The 19,675-nt window shown below is 35.5% G+C and overlaps 1 protein-coding gene across 7 annotated transcripts in view; it reads left to right on the top strand.

The window, feature by feature from the left end:
• The first annotated feature begins 530 nt into the window (after positions 1-530).
• Positions 531-19,675, top strand: part of LOC106867548 (uncharacterized) — a 49,873-nt gene continuing 30,728 nt past the window's right edge. For 2 of the 7 annotated variants that reach the window (XM_089361818.1, XM_014912453.3), the window contains exons 1-3: positions 531-885; positions 3,714-3,784; positions 19,283-19,378. Coding sequence is in view for 2 of the 7 variants with exons in the window: in XM_014912453.3 (XP_014767939.1) it covers positions 19,367-19,378 (12 nt within the window). In the remaining 5 variants the exon portion in view is untranslated. The remainder of the gene's footprint in view (positions 886-3,713; positions 3,785-19,282; positions 19,379-19,675) is intronic. The other 5 variants (XM_089361816.1, XM_014912452.3, XM_089361819.1 and 2 more) reach the window with 3 other exon arrangements.

Raw genomic sequence — 19,675 nt, 5'->3', positions numbered from 1 at the left:
GTACAGAGTTTTTGTCAATCATAGTGAGTGCATAAATAAATTGATGAAATATTAAGCCGAGAATTAACTTTTGTGAACAGTTTACGAAGAGAAACTATAATATCAGTAGAAACGCGGGAACTCGTAACTCGAGTTGTTCAGCTTTTAGTAAGAGACGTAACTTTGTTAAAACTTTACAAAGAAAGTAAAATGGGGATAAAGAAATCTTTGCTAGATGCATAATTAGTTTAGAATGTATTTTCTTTGAATGAATGGTGAAAGAAAAAGTTAATATAATCTGAATTCTCAAAACGCTCTGAAGATACCCAAATGCTTACAACCGGTGTATGGGTCAACACAAGTTCCTACTAACTTTTGGTGACTTAGTGTAGTTAGGGGGTATATACATTCGATACTTACAAAATAAAGTAATTTAATTTTTTTATGGGGCTAATATGTAAATTTATGCAAATGAGCTTACGTCATACATAAATTATGCTAATGAGACCCGGAAGTGGTCGCTGTCACGTGATCGCACAACCTTCAAAGTTGAAGACGCCATATTTCACATCATAAACGGTGTGGAGAAAAAAGGGGAAAGGCCGAAGTCGTGAGGTAGGAAACAGTTAGAAGATCTATGTACACTATTGTGGTAGGAACAACAATGATATGCGAGAGAGCGCTTGTGCTTAGGCACAAATACTGAATCATTTATCGAACAGCTTACGCCGACATTTATACATATATATACACACACACACACATCGCAGTGCACGAGTTGTGTGTGTGTCTGTGTGTGTGAGTGTTTGTTGGCTTGAACAGACAAGAAACAACAGGAATTCGGTTTAGTAACACGAAGCAAACAACAACAAATAGAGAGGAAATCTAAACCCAAACAGAAATCAGGTATAGTATTGTATTGTTTGATGTATTCGATCGTTGTTTTTCTGTGTTGGATATTTTATGGAGACAAAAAAAAAAAAAATACAGAAAGAGAAATAGTGATGAATTTTTTTGGCAATTGGAGTTGGTCCACTTTTGACGATGTCTCTGTCTCTCTTTCTCCCCGGTCTCTCTACCCCCCTCTCATGCCAACTGGCTGCCTTTTCTCAGCAACTTGCTCTATTGCTTAATTGCTTGCTATTTCATTTTCCTTGCACTTTTGATTTCTTTGCGTTATACATACGTATCCCCTCCCCTCTCTTTCAATATATATATATATCTAGAGAGAGAGAGAGAGGGAGATACATATACATACACATACACACAATCTATACAATGCAAATTGGCTGGAACGAAAAAACCTTCACACAGACACATAAAGATACCAAATACAGTGGTAATCATGTTTGTATGTTCTCATGCCGTATAACTACTACCTCTGCATGTAGCATTCATTCATTGTAATCGTCGGCTTTATTCCTGCTACATATATATCTTCTACACTCTAGCCACATCAGCCTCACTCCACACTGACTTATGAATGAATTTTGCTGCTTTCCGTCTAATTTAGGATGTTAAAAGTGATAGGGATTCAGCTTTCTGTTCCACAGATTCTAAAACCATTCAGTGATGGAGACTTAGTGAGGAGACAGGGATGAAGTAGATAGAATATTCAGAAAAGTTTTCACAATTGATCTTTTCAGAAATGTTGTTAAAAGTGTTTATTTACTGACCACGTTGTCTGCCTGGTGCTAATTATACATTATTATATATCAATTGTTTATTTAGCGAACCATAGAAAAGCATTACTGCTGGGTCTGATGGAGTTTTTGCTGTTTGTTTTTTTGTGTTACAACATGCATTAGTGACCTTACCTGTATTTTCCCCCGATCCTGTATAATATAAATACATCTCTAATTTAGATTTCCTGTTTAAATTTAATCCCTTGTTAACCAACTTTTCAGTATTTCTATAAATCCTGCTCTCCCTAAATAGTCAAATTCATTCTTCTATCTTCCCTATTACTTGGATATTCTTAAGGTATCTCTTGTATATTCGGACAAAAGGAGACGAGAAAATTACCATTTTCTTTACTTCTGCCTCTTTGTTGTTCATCACAATATCAATATTTCGTCTTCGCAATCTCTTTGACAAAAACTTAAGATATCAATTATTTGCAAATTAAACTGATGATCATTGTCACCATTTTCAAATGTTTACAGTCATCATTCTCTCTCTCCTTTACCATCAAGTACAAGTTCGTCCCTGACGAATCTTCAACTTTAATAATCCCTTATTATTTTCACGAAACATTATCCATTGCTTATTTCTCTTTAATTGGTGGTAAAATGCCTTTTCTGAACTTACAAACACAAAGATTACGATAGTCTAAAGATATTAAGATTTGTTTTAGTGGGTCAATCAATCAGCCTAGACATTTTACAGCCAGTCCACCACCATTCTACAGCCTTCGTAAGACAAACTCTCTCTTCCTTGCCCAGAAGCCATGAGACAGCCATGCCGAGAATTATAGATTTTACAGAACTTTTAGCTCATCAAAACACAACAGTAATCATATAGTGATTAGTAAATAACATTGAGTCTATTTAATTAGATTGACTACCAAAAACTTTATAACTTCCTCCTTTTTTATCGGTTCAGTTAATTGATCACCAAATCTTTGTTCTATTAAAAAAGAAAAAGAAAAATTCTCACCGCGCCATATTTTGTTGTTTTTTTTTTAATCGCTGTTTTCTTTGGTGAACTAGATTATTATTATTATCACTATTATACACAAAGGAGATTATTATTGCTCGTAGTTCGGTGAATGCGATTTAGAGGAGACAATAAACGGAAGCATCGCAATGAATCCTTTTTGCGATTTGCGGCTAAAGAAAACAATTATATAAATTAATAAAAAAAAAGAAGGAGCTTCTGACTCTGATATTTGTATGTAATAAGAAACCCCTGACTGAGTGGGCAAGGAGAGGAATTTACTGGATAAAGGGAAATATATATTACTACTTGCATGAAGGCGAAGAAAGAATAAAGAAGACAATGCATAAGCGAGACCATATTCAGGTCGTGTTATATTAATGACCAAGAACGTATTTTAGTACTAAATTTACCAAGACATAATGTGTTTGTACTCTGGTATATGTAACTGAATCTGTCGTTTCATTATTCTTTCTTTCTTTTTTTGTTTATTGGAAAGATTTTTAATAAGAAGAAACAATTTTTAATATTGTCTCTTATTAGATATTAACGATATTTTATAAGTTTCAACGAAAGGTTATTTCGATGGATTGACCAAGTTATTAGTTATGAAATATGGTAGTCTGCATCAGCAGAGGTGGTGTTTTTTTTTCTTCTTTCTGTGGCAATGCCAGTGTTGAGTTTATAAATTTTCTCTGTGACTGTGATGTGAGGTGCAAAATGTGACTTCTTCTTCATTCAAGACTTCAGTATTTCTGATCACTGCCAACTATCATCATCAGAAGATGTAGGAAGCTGAACTCAGCATATCTCTCCGTGGAACACTGCTACTCCGGCATTTATTCATTTAAGCGGGGATTTTTTTTACCCCCACTTCAACTTTTCTCTTATGCTTTTTTTTTTTTTTTCGTGAGGTCTTTGGAATTAAGTTTTGAATATTGGAGAATCAGAATCTGCAAATTTTCTTTTGAAACAAAATTAAACGTATTTTATGAAAAAAAAAAAAGAAAAGAAAAAAAAGATCAAGGAATTTCAATCCGCTGCTTTATAAATGTATTTCTATATTAATTACATAGATAAAGAACAGGAATATTTGAATATTTTGTAATAGCCATTCGTCAAAGAGATCTTCGTGAAACTCCACCAGGTACGAATCTAGTAGAATTTTTTGCTGTCCTTGCCTGCTTCTTGTTGCATCTCTTTTGCAGAATTCCAGGCTGCCTTTCTGTGTGATTGTGCATTCGGCGGGAGTGTCAGGATCGACGAAATTAATGTTTAGTTGACATTGAAGTGTTTGTTGATATTCTAACGGCTGAGCAGACACTACCCAAAGATCGAGTATAACTCTCATCCCTGGCAGGACATAATGTTGCTGTACAAGTCTCGCAATCTCTGGCGATGTCTGGAATCCACTTCGATCAGAAAGCACCGCCCTGGCACCACCAAACACTCACCATGTTCTTAACACGTGTCCAATATATTTTCGTTTAGCGAAAGTAGATTCATCAATTTCAAAGAACTGCCCGACTCTAGCCAGTTGCATTGGATTCAACGAAAATAAAATGTTTTCCACGAACTTCCGGGACAGTAATTCTTTCAGTTACAAAATCGCATCGCCAACAATACGACAATCTCAACAACCTGACTGAAGTATTTTTACAAGATCCCCTAAATAGATCATATTTACCACTTTTATATCAGTAACAGCACAACTATCGAAAGGCATTTAGGTACGGACAACACTCGGATATTACAGGCCCACATGAAACGGTCGACATGTTTCTTCCTAGTGAAAGCTCCACAATCTTAACAAAACACAATGTTTTTATGTACCTGACCATGTGCAACCGATGGACAGCTTTTTGTGGTCTTTTTAATGGAGGGTGTGATGTCATTAATGCTGAAATCAGATACCAATGGATAAATTGAAAGAGTTATTAGTTTACAAAATGATTAGTGAAGCATTAAGTATTGTAGTTGTTTCATAGTGTGACAATTGAAAAATACTGTCTTAATTATTGACGATGAAAGTAAAAATGCAATTATAAATGAAAGCAAAATTTTTAACACACACACACACACATATATATATATATATATATGCATCTTACTCAGAAAAGTACTTTTAATATTCGTAAACTTCTTTTCACTTTAAAAGAAGCGCTTGACAATGTACTCCTAACTGGAATTAGTTTCTCATTAAAAAAAAGATAACGTTTTTGCAGATTCTGAATCTGATATTGAAAATTTAAAAAATAAACCCTACCGGTTTTATATATATATAAAAGCAAAATTAGGTTGTGTTTAAACACTCCGTGCTCAGAGGAATAATTGCCTCTACTGCTATATATCAATCTTACTTCCTTCTTTCATCACTTTATTTCCATTTCACTTGTATCCAGAGATGTTTTTTGTACGTCTTCTTTCTGATTTAAACCCAGTCTATATTTTCTTCCCACGTATATATATATACATACATATATATATTTACCGTACTTGTTACTCTTCAATCTCCCCCCTTCTATTTGTTGACACCAACCAAGTGTTATTATCTAGAATGTTCTAAATCTGTTCTCATTGATCACTTTTACCTGTGATTTTTTTTTACGTTTTGGAGATCTTAGGTGTGTTTATCTATATACTTACACCCCCTCTATGTATCACACACACACACGAATATACAAAGTTGTAAACGTACATTCATATGCTGACAAGCACACAAACAAAAGAATCGCCTCTACACACGAACACGCATTCGAACACACAGACACAGGACATGGATAGTCAGTGTATAAACACACACACACACACACACACGTGTGTATACAGTTGAAGTCCATCTGATGATATAATAACAGTGAAACGTTTCCCATACCATATCGTCTCTGTCATCATCATCATCATGTTTCTAAGCTACTGACCACCTCATTTATTAAATTTCATCCATATTTCACTCCGTGACCCCTTCCTTTTTTCCTTTTGTTATCACTTGTATTGTACCTTGTCTCTTTACACCAATCTTTGTATCATGATCGCTTCTATTGTCTCTCTCTCTCTCTTTCTCCATTCTCCCTCCATCGCATCTCGTCCTAGATAGACATTTCAGCTGACGCTCATTACTTAGCGAAGGCGTGAGCACCAACCATTGTCTTCCCCTCATATACATGACTTCATGCATTTATTAAATAAAAGCACTTGACAACCACAACCACCACCACTACTATTACTACTACTATCATTGCTTAGATGAGCATGTTTCTAAACTGAGTTGCTCGTATTGCCATGTTTTTCCAGTGTTAGTCACCTACTGCTGTCAAAAACACGCACGCAACATAAAAGTATTTATACACGCGTACCAAGCACACACCTCGTATATTCACTAATATCTGGAACTTTATTAACCAAAACCGCACACACACAAAAATCACCGTCTCTTTGTTAGTGATCGTTTGAATTCTCTGAAGAATCTTAAAGAAGACGCATACATACATGTTTTCGTCAAACTACCTTGTTAGAGAGTTGTTTTGTGGTACTGTGGTACATAAACAACATATGTAAAATGTACCAGTTTTCTTTCCAGTTGTGCAAACTATATAAAGTCCTCTGTTTGAGCTACATCCATATACATGCCCTTCTCATTGTAGCTGCTTGCTTTAGATCTTGCGACTACATGTTAATGAATCCATCATTCTGGAGCCACATTATGTTTGTGCATCCTATTACTGCCACGTGTTGTGCATGTGTAGACTTGTATTTGATGTTATGCATCCATCGATACTGAGGGTGGTGTCCGACAACCACCTGTGTAACCACACACACACACACACATAAGGGACGTAATTCGGTGTTTTGTTATCTGGAAGACGTGATTTGTTTTGTTCTGGGAGACCTTTTTGTTTAATTCATGTTTTACACCTGTTTTGAGAAGTGATTTCTTCTATTTTCCTAATCTACCCAGTAAAAGTAGATAGCTGTCATATAAATGTGCATAAGACTCAGTTTCAGTACATCCTTTTCATTTTGAAATAAATGTGTACCTGTATTTGAATGCGTTGCTGATATACGTGGTTTACCTGTGAGCGAAAAACGCAACAAAATGACAAGATGGGGGAAATAATATAACAGATAAAAGATGACTTGTTGCTGGTTTAAGTGTCAAATTCTATAGACAAATAGGAAGGTAGGCGGATGGTTGGATCAGATCTATAGATTCGTACCAATGTGCAATGTTATATATATATATACACACACACATATGTGTGGTAAATATTATTTATAGAAGCTTAACCACAGTGGACAGATGACTCCATCAGCCAAACTTGTATTCTGGTGCGAGTTGTAAACATGTAAACAATCTTGTGTATCATTAAGTAATTAGTGTTGTTGTTGTAGTTAATGACATAATTAAATTTCTGCTCATTATAAATATTTACTTGGGCGAAGATACTCTACAGTGTATGGAAGAAGAATATATTTTCAGCTGTTAGAGCTGTAGCCAGATTTGTTGGAATTTGTCCAGATAGCTTTTTTTTTATCTAAATAGAAAGCACCCACACTCACACACGTACACAGATTTATAGCGAATGTTTATAAATCTGAAATTTCATTCATTTTTCTTATTTTTAGCTTGAACTTAACCCTTTAATGCATAGTGTCCCAGAATTCAGGCCTGTGAGAAAATTATACAATGCAAACTAATATTGTGGAATGAAAATTCAATGTTACACATTAATTACTCGATGAATGGTAGGAACATCAGGTGTGATTGAATTTATAACATACTGCAGGTGTAGCTGTGAAGTAACTGGAGTAATATACCTCAGGTGTGACTGAACTAACATCAGGTGTTAATATATAATTGCTAGATAACACCATACTCAGATTAATTAATGTGAATTATTCAATGTTTCAGACAGCTATTAACCGAGTGGTAGTGATGATGATGATCATCATCATCATCGTTTAACGTCTGCCTTCCATGCTAGCATGGGTTGGACGATTTGAGTGAGGACTGGCGAACCAAATGGCTGCACCAGGCTCCAATCTGATTTGGCAGAGTATGTACAGCTGGATGCCCTTCCTAACACCGACCACTCCGAGAGTGTAGTGGGTGCTTTTACGTGAAGGCCAGTCTGGCGGTACTGGCAGTAGATACAAACTCTTTAGGATAGTAGTTCTTAATCTTTTTAATATCCAGGCCAGATCCAAAATGTAGATTTATATTTTTTAGAGGGACATACCAAAAAAAAAAAAAAAAATGTAAAACAAGTCAATTGAAGGGAATGCCTTCAAGAAATTCAGTCAAACAAATTGACCCCATTACTTGTATCTTTTTTTAAACTTGGTACTTATTTTGTCAATATCCTTTGCTGGACTGTTAAGTTATGGGAATGCAAACATACCAACACCAGTTGTCAGGTGGTGGTGGTGGGGGACAAATGGATACAAAGACACATACACATATATATGTATATACAATGGGCTTCTTTTCAGTTTATGTCTTTGTGTGAGATGTAGCTGGGGTGCTGCTATACATCAGTTACTCTTTGTATGATATGTGTGCATATCCTAGAATCCAACAGAGATGTTGCATGGTACGAGACCAGAGTGATATTAATTAAACCTGTCATCTAATCAATAACTGGCACTATTTCCACAAATGGCCTTTATATGAGCCACTGGTGGAACCGCTACATTGTCACCTGATGGACTAGGAATAGCCAAATCTTCAAATAACATTCCATTGTTTTAGAAAAAGGAAGGATTTGTTAGATAATATCTAAATAAAAAGTTTTGAATATGTTTGTTGTAGCAGTTCTGGCCATGATAAACCATATAAAATCTCATTTGTTTGGATTTAGTATTTTCAGTACCTGTTGATGGAGTATCTTCCATACTCATCATTTTAACGTCTACTTTTTCATGCTTGCATGGATCAGACAGAGTTTATTGAAGCATGTTTTCCACAGCCAGATTCCCTTCCTATCGTCAACCCTCACCTGTTCCCCGTGGCCAGACATGTTTTTGCAGAATATTGAATATTGGGGACGAACCCTACTACTTGTATGCCAGTGACACTCATTTACAAGTATAACACGATGTCAAGACTGGGAGATACAAACATACACTCACACACATGTGATGGGCTTTCAGTTTCCATCTACCTAATCCTCTCAAGGCTTTGCTCAACCCGGAGCTATGGTAGAAGACACTTGTGCAAGGTACATGCAGTGCATCTGAAACCATGTGGTTGAGACACAAACTGTTTAATCATCCAGCCACACCTGTGTTTACCATAATCTGAAATTGGTCTTTGAGAGAGAATTGCTGCTGATTGCATTGACTTCTCTTGGGTTTCCTTTCCTTTATTAATCCACCATTTTACTGACATTGTCTCCCACCTTAGAGCATGGGCCCATAGTTGCAAACATTCAAAGTGTTACACACATACACACACACTTTCTCTCTCTCTTTCTCTGTGTAAATTTCAGAGATTAAAACCACTTACAATCATCATCATCATCATTTAATGTCTCCATTCCCACATGGAAAAATGGAGGTTAAGACAATGGTAATGTTCCATGTTTGCATGGGTCATATGGAATTTGTTGAGGAAGATTTTCTTCAGCTTTGTTCCCTTCCTATTGCTAACTCTTACCTTTTTACAAGCAAAGTAATAGTTCTCTATGACCAGACATGTTTTTCATGAAACAAATATTGTTTGTATGATGATGCTCATTTACAACCATCGCATGATAGACACAAACACTTACATGCACGTGGTAGGCTTCTTTCAGTTTCTGTCTACCAAATCCACTCTAACTAGTCTTCAATTGTCCTGAGGCTATATTATCAACATTTGGTGTTTGTTTTCCATGCTGTCATGGGTTGGATGGTTTGACAGGAGCTGGCAAGGCCAGGGGCTGCACCAAGTTTCATAGTCTTGTTTTGGCATGGTTTCTACGGCTCCCAAAGGTGCTGCACTGCGGGATTGAACCCAAGGCTACATTACTTGGAAGCAAGCTTCTCATCTGCATGGCTGTGTCTGTCCCTACAATCTGCTTTAATAATAATCCTTTCTATAGACAAAGGCCTGAAATTTGGCGGGATGGAACTAGTTGATTACATCAACCCCACTGATTGACTTGTGCTTCATTTATCAACCCTGAAAGGATGAAAGGCAAAGTTGACCTAAGTGGAATTTGAACTCAGAACATAAAGGACAAAATCCTGCCAAACATTTTGCCCTGTATGATAATGATTCTGCTAGCTCGCCACCTTTCTACTTTAATGCTAATAATAATAATAATAATAATAATAACAACAATGGTTTCTTATTGTGGTACATGGCCTTAAATTTTTGGGGAAGGGTTGGTCAGTCATATTAACTTGAGTTCTTAACTAGTCTTTCATTTTATCAACCCTGGAGAAATGAGCAACAAACAGCTGAACTTGGTGGGACTTGAACTCAGAAGGCAAAGAGCCAAAACAAATAATAATGCTCTAACAATTCTGCCAGCATGACTCCTTTATTGACACACTCTTCTAGTTTAAAAACTCCCTTCAGCAAATAAATCAAATATGATTCTAAACTTTCTGAATAGTTTTGGTGAGAAGATAAGTTTGCATATGTGTACACCATTGTAAGTTTCTATTATTTGAGTGGCTCATTCAATTAATGCCATCATTATTCCACTTGATGTTCTTGACAGTAAAGTGATTTATAGAGATACAGTTATCATATGATTCTGCAGTTTTTATGATAGTGTAATGCTATCATTAATCCAATATGTAATATATAAACATGGCAAAATTAAATGAATGGTTCTGCATTTTATTGTTCCTAATAGATTTGTCTTCACAAATATGCTGAATGAAGTTCTGTTGGAAGATTAGTAATTTATCTCCATATTACCGCTACTTAGTGTTTGTCTTTCCTGGAAATGTTGCTCTTCCTGTTTATCTCCCCATTAAAACATCAAAGTTTCCTAAAGTAGGATTTTTAAAAGCAATTTTAATTTTATGTTAATAATCCCAGCTCCCCTAGTTATTGTTGTTGAGCTTCAGTTCACCCTAGATCAGATAGTTTTATGATGAAATACATTCTCACAGGATTGACCATCCTGTTACATGGTAGGCATATGTCTCAGACACCATCCAGCATGTCTTTTTCTCAATTAAAAGGATAGGGAGGATTAGGCTGTTATTTCAAGCAGGTTGATGTTTCTTTAGGTGTATATAACTTAAGGTCACACATTTAAAATATTTTTTGTGGCCTGTGCAGCTTCTCCCAACAGACTTGTGGGTAATATAGTTACAATTCCTCTTAAATATTCACCATTTGATGGCTGCAGGAAATAGAAGTATGAGAGGAATTCCAGAAAGCTGGGGCTCTTGAGGAAGCACTGAATACAATGGTTAATGCTGGGTCTGAAGTAATAAACATTTGTTGAAGAGGAGAGATGACGCAAGAGTGCCTGAGTGAAATTTGTTTAAAATCAGTCAGCTCTTAGTAGAAGTGTAATGGTAGAGAAGCAAGAGAGAGGAGACAGAAGAATGTTTGTGGATCAGACATTGGAGTATGTTGTTGGTAATTTTTTTGACTGAAATATTTTCTGACTCTGAAGAGGGAGGCCAATCTTTACTATGCAGGTGTGTAACGACAGAGAGATGTTCAGTGATGATTGGGTTTGACATTTGTAGTGATTTCAAGGGTTCCAGCTGCTTGTTTCTTGTAAGTGGGTTACAAAATTGGGATCTTTCTGATTTGGCGGACACCATTTGTTTTCTAACGAAACACTTTCAAACTTGGGATACTGGTAGAATGTGTCATATAAAACATCTTTTTCTCTTAGCCTTGTTAAGAAAAGTTTCTATATTCCAAGTTATTTCATGTTAAAAAGTTGTCGTATTTCAGTAATTTCAACCAATCACTGACGTCTATTGAGGTGAAAACAATTACTGCTGTGGATTGTCAACAACACGTTCTGGTGGTGTAATGGGATCTTTTCCCTTGAATAAAATTACTGCCGTTTTGTCAACAACTATTGGCGGTACTGTTATTTATGACATCGTTTGTACTGGTTTTAAGGTCAGGGTTAGGGTTTTAGATAATCTCGTTTCAAACCACTCACCCAATGAGTATTTTTGCCAAATTTGGTGAAAATCTGTTCAACAATTTTTCAGTAATTTTCTATGTACTGTGTACTCAGTAGCACATTTTCTAAAAGATGGTAGAGTTTGATTTGAGGAAGATTTGGCTGCTATTTCTTGGAAATGAAGCAACTGTTTGGAAGCCCTAACTGGTGCTTAATTCAAAAGGATTACCAGGGACTAACAATATATACACCGCCACAAATTATTGTTGACAAAGAACAGCAGTAACTGTATTCAGCTGAATAGACATCAGTGATTGGTTGAAATTACCGAAATACGACAATTTTTAACATGAAATAACTTCGAATATGAAAATTTTTCTCTGTTCTATAAGACAAAATATACAAGTATACGAAGTTTTAAAGTGTTTCGGTAGAAAACACACTAAATAAAAAATGGTGTCCGCCAAATCAGAAAGATCCCCAAATTGTTTTCATGATATATATGTTGTAACTTGGAAGTCTTCTGTATTGAAATACTGCTTGTCTGATATTATGTACATTTGAGAGAATATCCAAAGCATGTCTCTTATGTTCTTCTTTACTTGTTTCAGTCATTAGACTGTGGCCATGCTGGGTCAATGCCATGAAAAATTTTTTCGTTGAACAAATCAACCTCAATACTTAATTTTTTAAAGCCTGGTACTTATTCCATCAGTGACTTTTGCCAAACCGCGAAGTCATGGGGACATAAACACCAAACTGGTTGTCAAGTGGTGGTAGGGGATAATGACATAAACACATGGGCTTCCTTTCAGTTTCCATCTATCGAATCCACTCACGAGGCTTTGGTTGGCTCGAGGCTATAGTAGACGACATTTGCCCAAAGTGCCACACAGTGGGACTGAACTTGGAGCCATGTGGTTGGGAACCAGATTTGTAGAGGAATTGCAAAGATCTGCTTGTGAACAAATGGTGAACATTACTAGAAATGTTAGGAAAGCTTGGATGGGAAGGATTCTGAACAGTCTTTAATCAGTAATGTTGTTGAAGCACCAGGTCATCATTCATTGTCTAGATCAGTGGTTCTCAACCTTTTTGCTTCCAAGGACCCCTTTTATTTAAATGAGTTTTCCCATGGACCCCTTTTATTTAAATGAGTTTTCCCATGGACCCCTTTTATTTAAATGAGTTTTCCCATGGACCCCTTTCAATATGTTTATCCTTATGTGTGTATATTCTTTTTTTCTTATATTTGTTTCAGTCATTTGACCATGGCCATACTGGAGCACTGCCGTTAGTCAAACAAAATGACCCCAAGACTTATTCTTTGTAAGCCTAGTACTTATACTATCGGTCTCTTTTGCCGAACGTCTAAGTCATGGGGACATAAACACACCAGCATCGGTTGTCAAGTGATGGTGCGGGGACAAACACACACACAAACATACACACACCCACACACACACATATATATATATATATATATGACAGTCTTTTTTCAGTTTCCGTCTACCAAATCCACTCACAAGGCTTTGGTTGGCCCGAGGATATAGTAGAAGACACTTGCCCAAGGTGCCACGCAGTGGAACTGAACCCGGAACCATGTTGTTGGTAATCAAGCTACTTACCACATGGCCACTCCTGCGCCTATATATATGAAATTTTGAATTTAGTTCATGGACCCCCAGTACTACCTTTGCAGACCCCAGGTTGGGAACTACTGGTCTAGATCTATGATCATAAATATTCCAGCTGTTACAATTTGTCTTTTTTTCCTCTTGAAACATAAATAGATCACAATAGCCAATATGCCCTCCTTTTAAGACATTAAAAATATTGACTGATATTTCTAGCAAGTTGTATGGTTATAAACAATCTCCCTCATTAACTGTAATCAGTTTTGTATTTATATTGTGATTAATCAAATTCTTGTTCTTGTAATAACACTGGCAAATTTACTGTGTAAAGTAACATTATAAGCTACAAATGTTTTTGTTTACTCTAATTTTGTTAAGATAACTTATAGAAAGCCTCATTTGATATATGTTTTAAACTTTTATATATTCCATCAAAGCCTTCTTTCATTTTTTACATATAAAATACAGAAGCAAATTGTTCATAGGCTTGTGGAATATATGTTATTGAATTTTTATTTCCCTCTTATACTATATAATTGTCAACAATAGTTGGGACTACACCATAGATCTTATTTTAAGGTTAGCTGATATTTTTAGCATCTCATTGTCCACATAGTCTCTTTTATTGGTTTCGGTATATTAAAGGAATTATAGGCTATGATGGTACAATCGTTTGAATCATATCTTTCTCTTATACTGATGGTCAGTTATAATTTAATGGTGGGCAAATTCTTTGTGCTTGTTTATCAAACAGTCCTCTTTCATTCTAAGAATTACAGTTTGCAGTGTATTTTTAATTGTCCTACCTATTGTTTAATTACTTATTAGTTTTATAGGTTTGCTTCTCATTACATTGTCAGTATTTCGTCTTCATATTTAATTTGTTCTAAATTACTGTGTTCCCTTTTCTACAAAGTAACTAGTGTCTTAACCCTTTCGTTACCAATTTGGCTGAAACCGGCTCTGGCTCTGAGCACAAATGTCTTGTTTTCATAAGATTTGAATTAAAACCTTCCACCAAACCTTAGTTATAATTTATGTTCCTAACACTAGCTTAATGATAACTAAGTTATTTTTACTAAATTCTTTGTTATATTTAAAGTAATTGAAAGAAACACAGAACCCCTCAAAATAAATACAGTAACGAAAGGGTTAAGTCATCTGTTGTTACAAACATTTCCAGATGTCCTTAGTTTCTTTTTGAAGCTCAAGTGATTTTGCCTTCACCTAGAGACATAATCAAAAGTGTTCAGGTTGATTTCATGTAGTGTTGGAAGTTACTGACAAGCCAGATGTTATGAATATTAACTAGGACAGTTCTTTGCAAGATATTTTTCTTTATTGGTGAAGAAAGGACCTCTTTGCATAAATGCAGGTAGAAGGGTATGTTACATGTAATTAATGGTTTAAGTACTGAAGATATTGGGTAAACATCTAGTGTTGTGAGGAAAATGATGATGGCAATATTATATCAAGAAGAAAGTTGGTGGAATGTTGGATGCATTCAGTTGCTGTGAGGGGTGGAAAGTCTAATGTTTCAGACTTGTGCCATGAGCAGAGAGTAGAAGATTGCAAAAGAATCATTTACTTGGACAGCACTAATAGGAAATGGTCTTCTGCTGTCTGATAATGGGTTAGAACCTGAGACATTCAACTTTCTATTCCTCAAGGCAATTGAATTTACTAAAAGATGTGAATAAGTACTTTTGTTATTAGGAGTTAAGTGTGAAAGTGGGGCTAAGTTATGTGATTGTTTATTTTTAGAATGACAATTTTTAGGGTAAGCCTGAGAGGCTGGATCTGGCCATTTGAACATAAAACAGGGAGAATATTTGGACCAAATTATAGCAGGTTTAAATGCTAAAGGCTTAAAGAACTATCTCTCAGTCATCATCATCATCATCATCATCATCCAACATTCGTTTTCCATGTTGGCATGAGTTGGGGAGCTTGACCGGAGCTGGCCAGCCAGAGAGCCGCATCAGTCTCCAGTTGTCTGTTTTGGCATGGTTTCTATTTCTTAATGCCAGTCACTTTACAGAGTGCACTCGGTGCTTTTCATGTGGCACCGGCATGGGTGCTTTTCATGTGATGCTCTCTACATGGAACCAGCACTGGTACTTTTTATGTGGCTCTAGCACCCACAAGCTTCATGGCATTTAAACAATAATAATACATGAGAAAACTAAACCTTACATATAGGAGAACATGGAATTGAAAAGAATGAAAATTTCATGTAATGCATTCTCAAGATGATGTGAGTTTTGAACTGATGCTGGTGATAATAATATAACTTACTTTGTACAATTTACTGATCTCAGCAGTTAACTAATTTTGTATTCTTCAAATTCTAATGTTCTGGCTTTTGTTTTATAAAAGATAAAAATATAAATATCATTGTCAAATATAAAATATCCGTTCTGTATCAAGATGCAAAGCCTCATAAAGCAGATGACAAAAGATCTGCCCAGCCTATGCAAACATAGCAAGAATGAATGTGAAATGATGACGTAGTTATATTTGTTGATGAAATCATCAATTATGCATAAAGTGTGCACATGCACATAAATGATTAATTTGTATAACAGCTACATCAAGGGTGTCAGATTTCTTTGTCATTGCAGGCTGGATTGAAGCATAAATAAGACTATGGGTTGGGTAGAGACAATTATTTCTAAAAGATCCTATTCGTAATCTAGGCCAAAATAAATAGGCATAAGGGTCGATGTGAATTAATAAATTTATTAGCAGTAAATAAAAGAAAGAATAGGTGTTAGCAAAGTTTATATCCAGAGATGTGTAGGGGCAAATTTATTGACTTGTGTAATATATATATTGTCCTGTTTAGTCTTTAGAGCAGTGGTTCTTCTCTCAAGGATACATGTGGCCCTCAAGCATCCTTCCAACAGCCCTTGATGGTCTTCCCTCTTATCATCGCCATTTAATGTCTGTTTTCCATGCTGGCATGGGTTGGACAGTTTGACAAGCACTGAAGGGCTGTTCAGACTCCATGTCTTGTTTTGGCATGGTTTCTACAGCTGGATGCCTTGCTTTACACAGCACTGGCATGGGTTCTTTTTACCTGGCACCTGCACTTACGAGTCTGCAAGATTAAAGATGCTCAGCCGGAGAGGGTTGCAAGGGCAACCACACTTTTACTTCGTTTGACATGTCTTTTCGAGCGCAGCAAACCACCAGGAGTCTTGGTCCCCTGTCATCCCACCCCCTCCGAGTCTCAGTATAATAAATTTTTCCCTTAATTGACTTGTGTTTTACTTTTTATGGGTATAGTCTCTAAAAACATCCAGGTTTTGGATCTGGTCTGGATATTGAAAAGGTTAAGAACCACTGCTTTAGAGTGTGGATGAAAATAGAAATTTTGGAAATGAATGCATACAGATCTTGAGAAAACCATTGATTGATAGAAAACTTGCACTGTTTCCGCTGCAAATCTTTTCAATATCATTCGTATTAAGGTGGTGAGCTGGCAGAAATGTTAGCTTGCCAGGCAAAATGCTTAGCAGTATTTCGATGTCTCCTCGGGCTAAATTACAGCAACATTCGTCCTAAACCAGGACTACCATATTATGTTGGCAAACAATCTTTACTCCAAAATACTGTTGCCGAATATCTCGCGTTGTGAGATTTACAAATAGTAATTTTCTAAAACGATACAGTTCAGAAGTGAATGTTTAGTAGATTCAAACTGCTGGGAGCAGATCGAACTGCTTTGTCCCAATCTCTTAAAGATGATCTAGCTCAGAGTGTCAAACAGCAATCTTGTAAATGCAAGAGTATGAGAAACAATTCTCCTGGGGCTAAATTACAGCAACATTCGTCTTAAACCAGGACTGTCATGTTATGTTGGCAAACAATCTATACTGTATAGTTTTAGTTTAACACACAGAAATATAAAATGAAGATTATTGAGGAAATTTTCTACCTTGTTTTTAGAATGCCAGACATTGCCAATGTATAGATTTATTCTGCTTCTTCCTTCAGTTTTGTATTCTTTTGTTTATCTGAGTATTTGACTAACCTTTTTCTTATATTTCTGCTGAAATACATTATCTTTCAATGAATTTGAAAATAATGATAAAGTTAGTACGTAAAATAACCTTGTCATTATTAAGCCTGAGTTTAGAATTAAAATCAATGCTGGGCAAAATATTTAATGGCATTTCATCTGTCTTAATGTTCTGAGTTCAAATTCTGCTGAGGTCAACTCTACCTTTTATGCTTTCAGGGTTGATAAAATGAGTACCAGTTGAGTACTAGGTTGGAGTAATTGACTGACACCCACCTTCTAACTTTGCTGGCTTTGTGCCACAGTTTGAAACCAATAATGGAAGGTAGATTAGTTTAAGAAAAAGTGTGATACAAACTTTTGAACTTTTAAAAAGTTTGTATCACAGAACTAAGAGCATTTTCAGGTGGGTTGGTATCAAAAAGGGTAATAAAGGAATAAATGTTAATTTGAAGATATAGAAATATTCTATAAGCATGCAGTAATTATGTATCATTTAAAAGTTTATCAAGTATCCACACACTGAAATAATACTTTCACATTAACTAATTTTTACTATATTATGGCAGTTAATTTTAAAAAATCAAGTATTTGTAGAGGGTTAGTTTGTAAAAAAAGAAAAGAATGCTGGTGTTTGGAAAATAAAATCCAAAAGGAACAATTTTGTATCATAGTCCAGGTGCAGTTTCAAGTAGGATAATGTCAAAAGGGTTTCATAGTTACTTTGATGTCTGGACATACAGCGATATGCTTTCTTTAGTGTCATCATCTGTAATAATTCTAATTTGTTTTACTTAATATCTTAGTAAAAATTCATCCCAAGGCTTTTGATGCTATAAATCCTCTTCATTTAGCATGTATTTGATATAAACGAACTGCTGTTTGTAATTGCCATAATGTCCATATTTCTGTGCTTGCGTGGCTCAGGCAGAATTCATTGAAGCAGATTTTTCTGTGGCCAGATAATCATCTTCTTGCAGAAGATAGAAAACAAAGGACACTGCTTGTATTGCAATGATGCTCAAACTGTTGTGTGATGTCAAGACATGTACACACAAATGCACATATAACCACATGCATACACATGTGGTCTTCTTTCAGTTTTTGTCTACCAAATCCATTCAAAAGGATTTAGTTGGCTTCAGTCCCACATAGTAGAAAGTACTTACCCAAAGTGCTGTACAAGATTACTGATCTTGAAACTACATGTTAGGAAGTGAATTCCTTCAGCACACAGCTATTCCTGTGCCTCGTGTGAATCAAAAAATTAATCTCTGGTGGATAAATTCACTCTACATTTTAAGCTACATTATAACAACCATTTTATCATTTCTTCCATTTCATCCGATCATTTTAAGTGTGTATTGAGATTGCCCCACTTCTATATAATTTCTTTACATGCTAATCCTTCCTCCCAGCTATTAAATCGTCAGTCACCAAGGTTTTATTCTTAAAATGATCATTGTTGAAACAACACACATATTTAGTTACTGAACATTGAATTTTACATGATTAATCCAAACTGTTCTGTGCAGTAGTTCAATATTTTACCCCACAAAATAATATATGACGTATATATATTTGTTTAAATAATCTAGCCGTCTCCGAACAGCTTGCTCACTGAATCCAACTTAATACTTAATTTAAAAAAAGCCCATTAATGTAATGAAAGTATTGTTAAAACTGTTAAATTTTTAATATTTAACAGTTTCATTGATAGGTAATGCAATAAACCATTAAGTTTTTCATTTTAAAAAAATCATGTTTTCATCTCTCAAAGCAAGCACACATGCACATGAAGAGACATGCATGCATGTATGCACACACATGCAAGTGAGCACACATGCACATAGTTATTCTATTCTTTTCCTTTCTCTCTCCAGGTGTTATCCGTCTCCATGGTTGGACTGTGGATAACATAGATTCTTACATTAACAACTTCAAGTACTTCTAACTAGTACTTAAAGATGTCAACTGCTGTAAGTATCTTTTAGAATTGTTTCTCACACTCTTGCATTGTCTCCAGTGCTTCCAAAGATTTTCTTACTAACATCTGTTAATGACTAACTTTCAGTTCAGTGAGTTGTTAATTCCATTCCGGCTTTATAAATATGTCTTCAGTTATTCCAAATCACTTGGAACAATTTTCTTAATGGTACTGAAAATTTGTACAGAGAGAGAGAACTTTATAGGCTTTAGATATTGGTGTTTTGTATGGTTGTCAGGAAAACAACTTTAGCATTAATCAGTAAAAAAAAAAAAAGTCTGTTTATATA

Source organism: Octopus bimaculoides, chromosome 13 (assembly GCF_046866305.1).
Source record: "Octopus bimaculoides isolate indiv1 chromosome 13, ASM4686630v1, whole genome shotgun sequence".
Lineage (NCBI taxonomy): Eukaryota > Metazoa > Mollusca > Cephalopoda > Octopoda > Octopodidae > Octopus > Octopus bimaculoides.
Note: the sequence above shows the minus strand (reverse complement) of the source record. Positions and strands in the feature narration are given on the sequence as shown.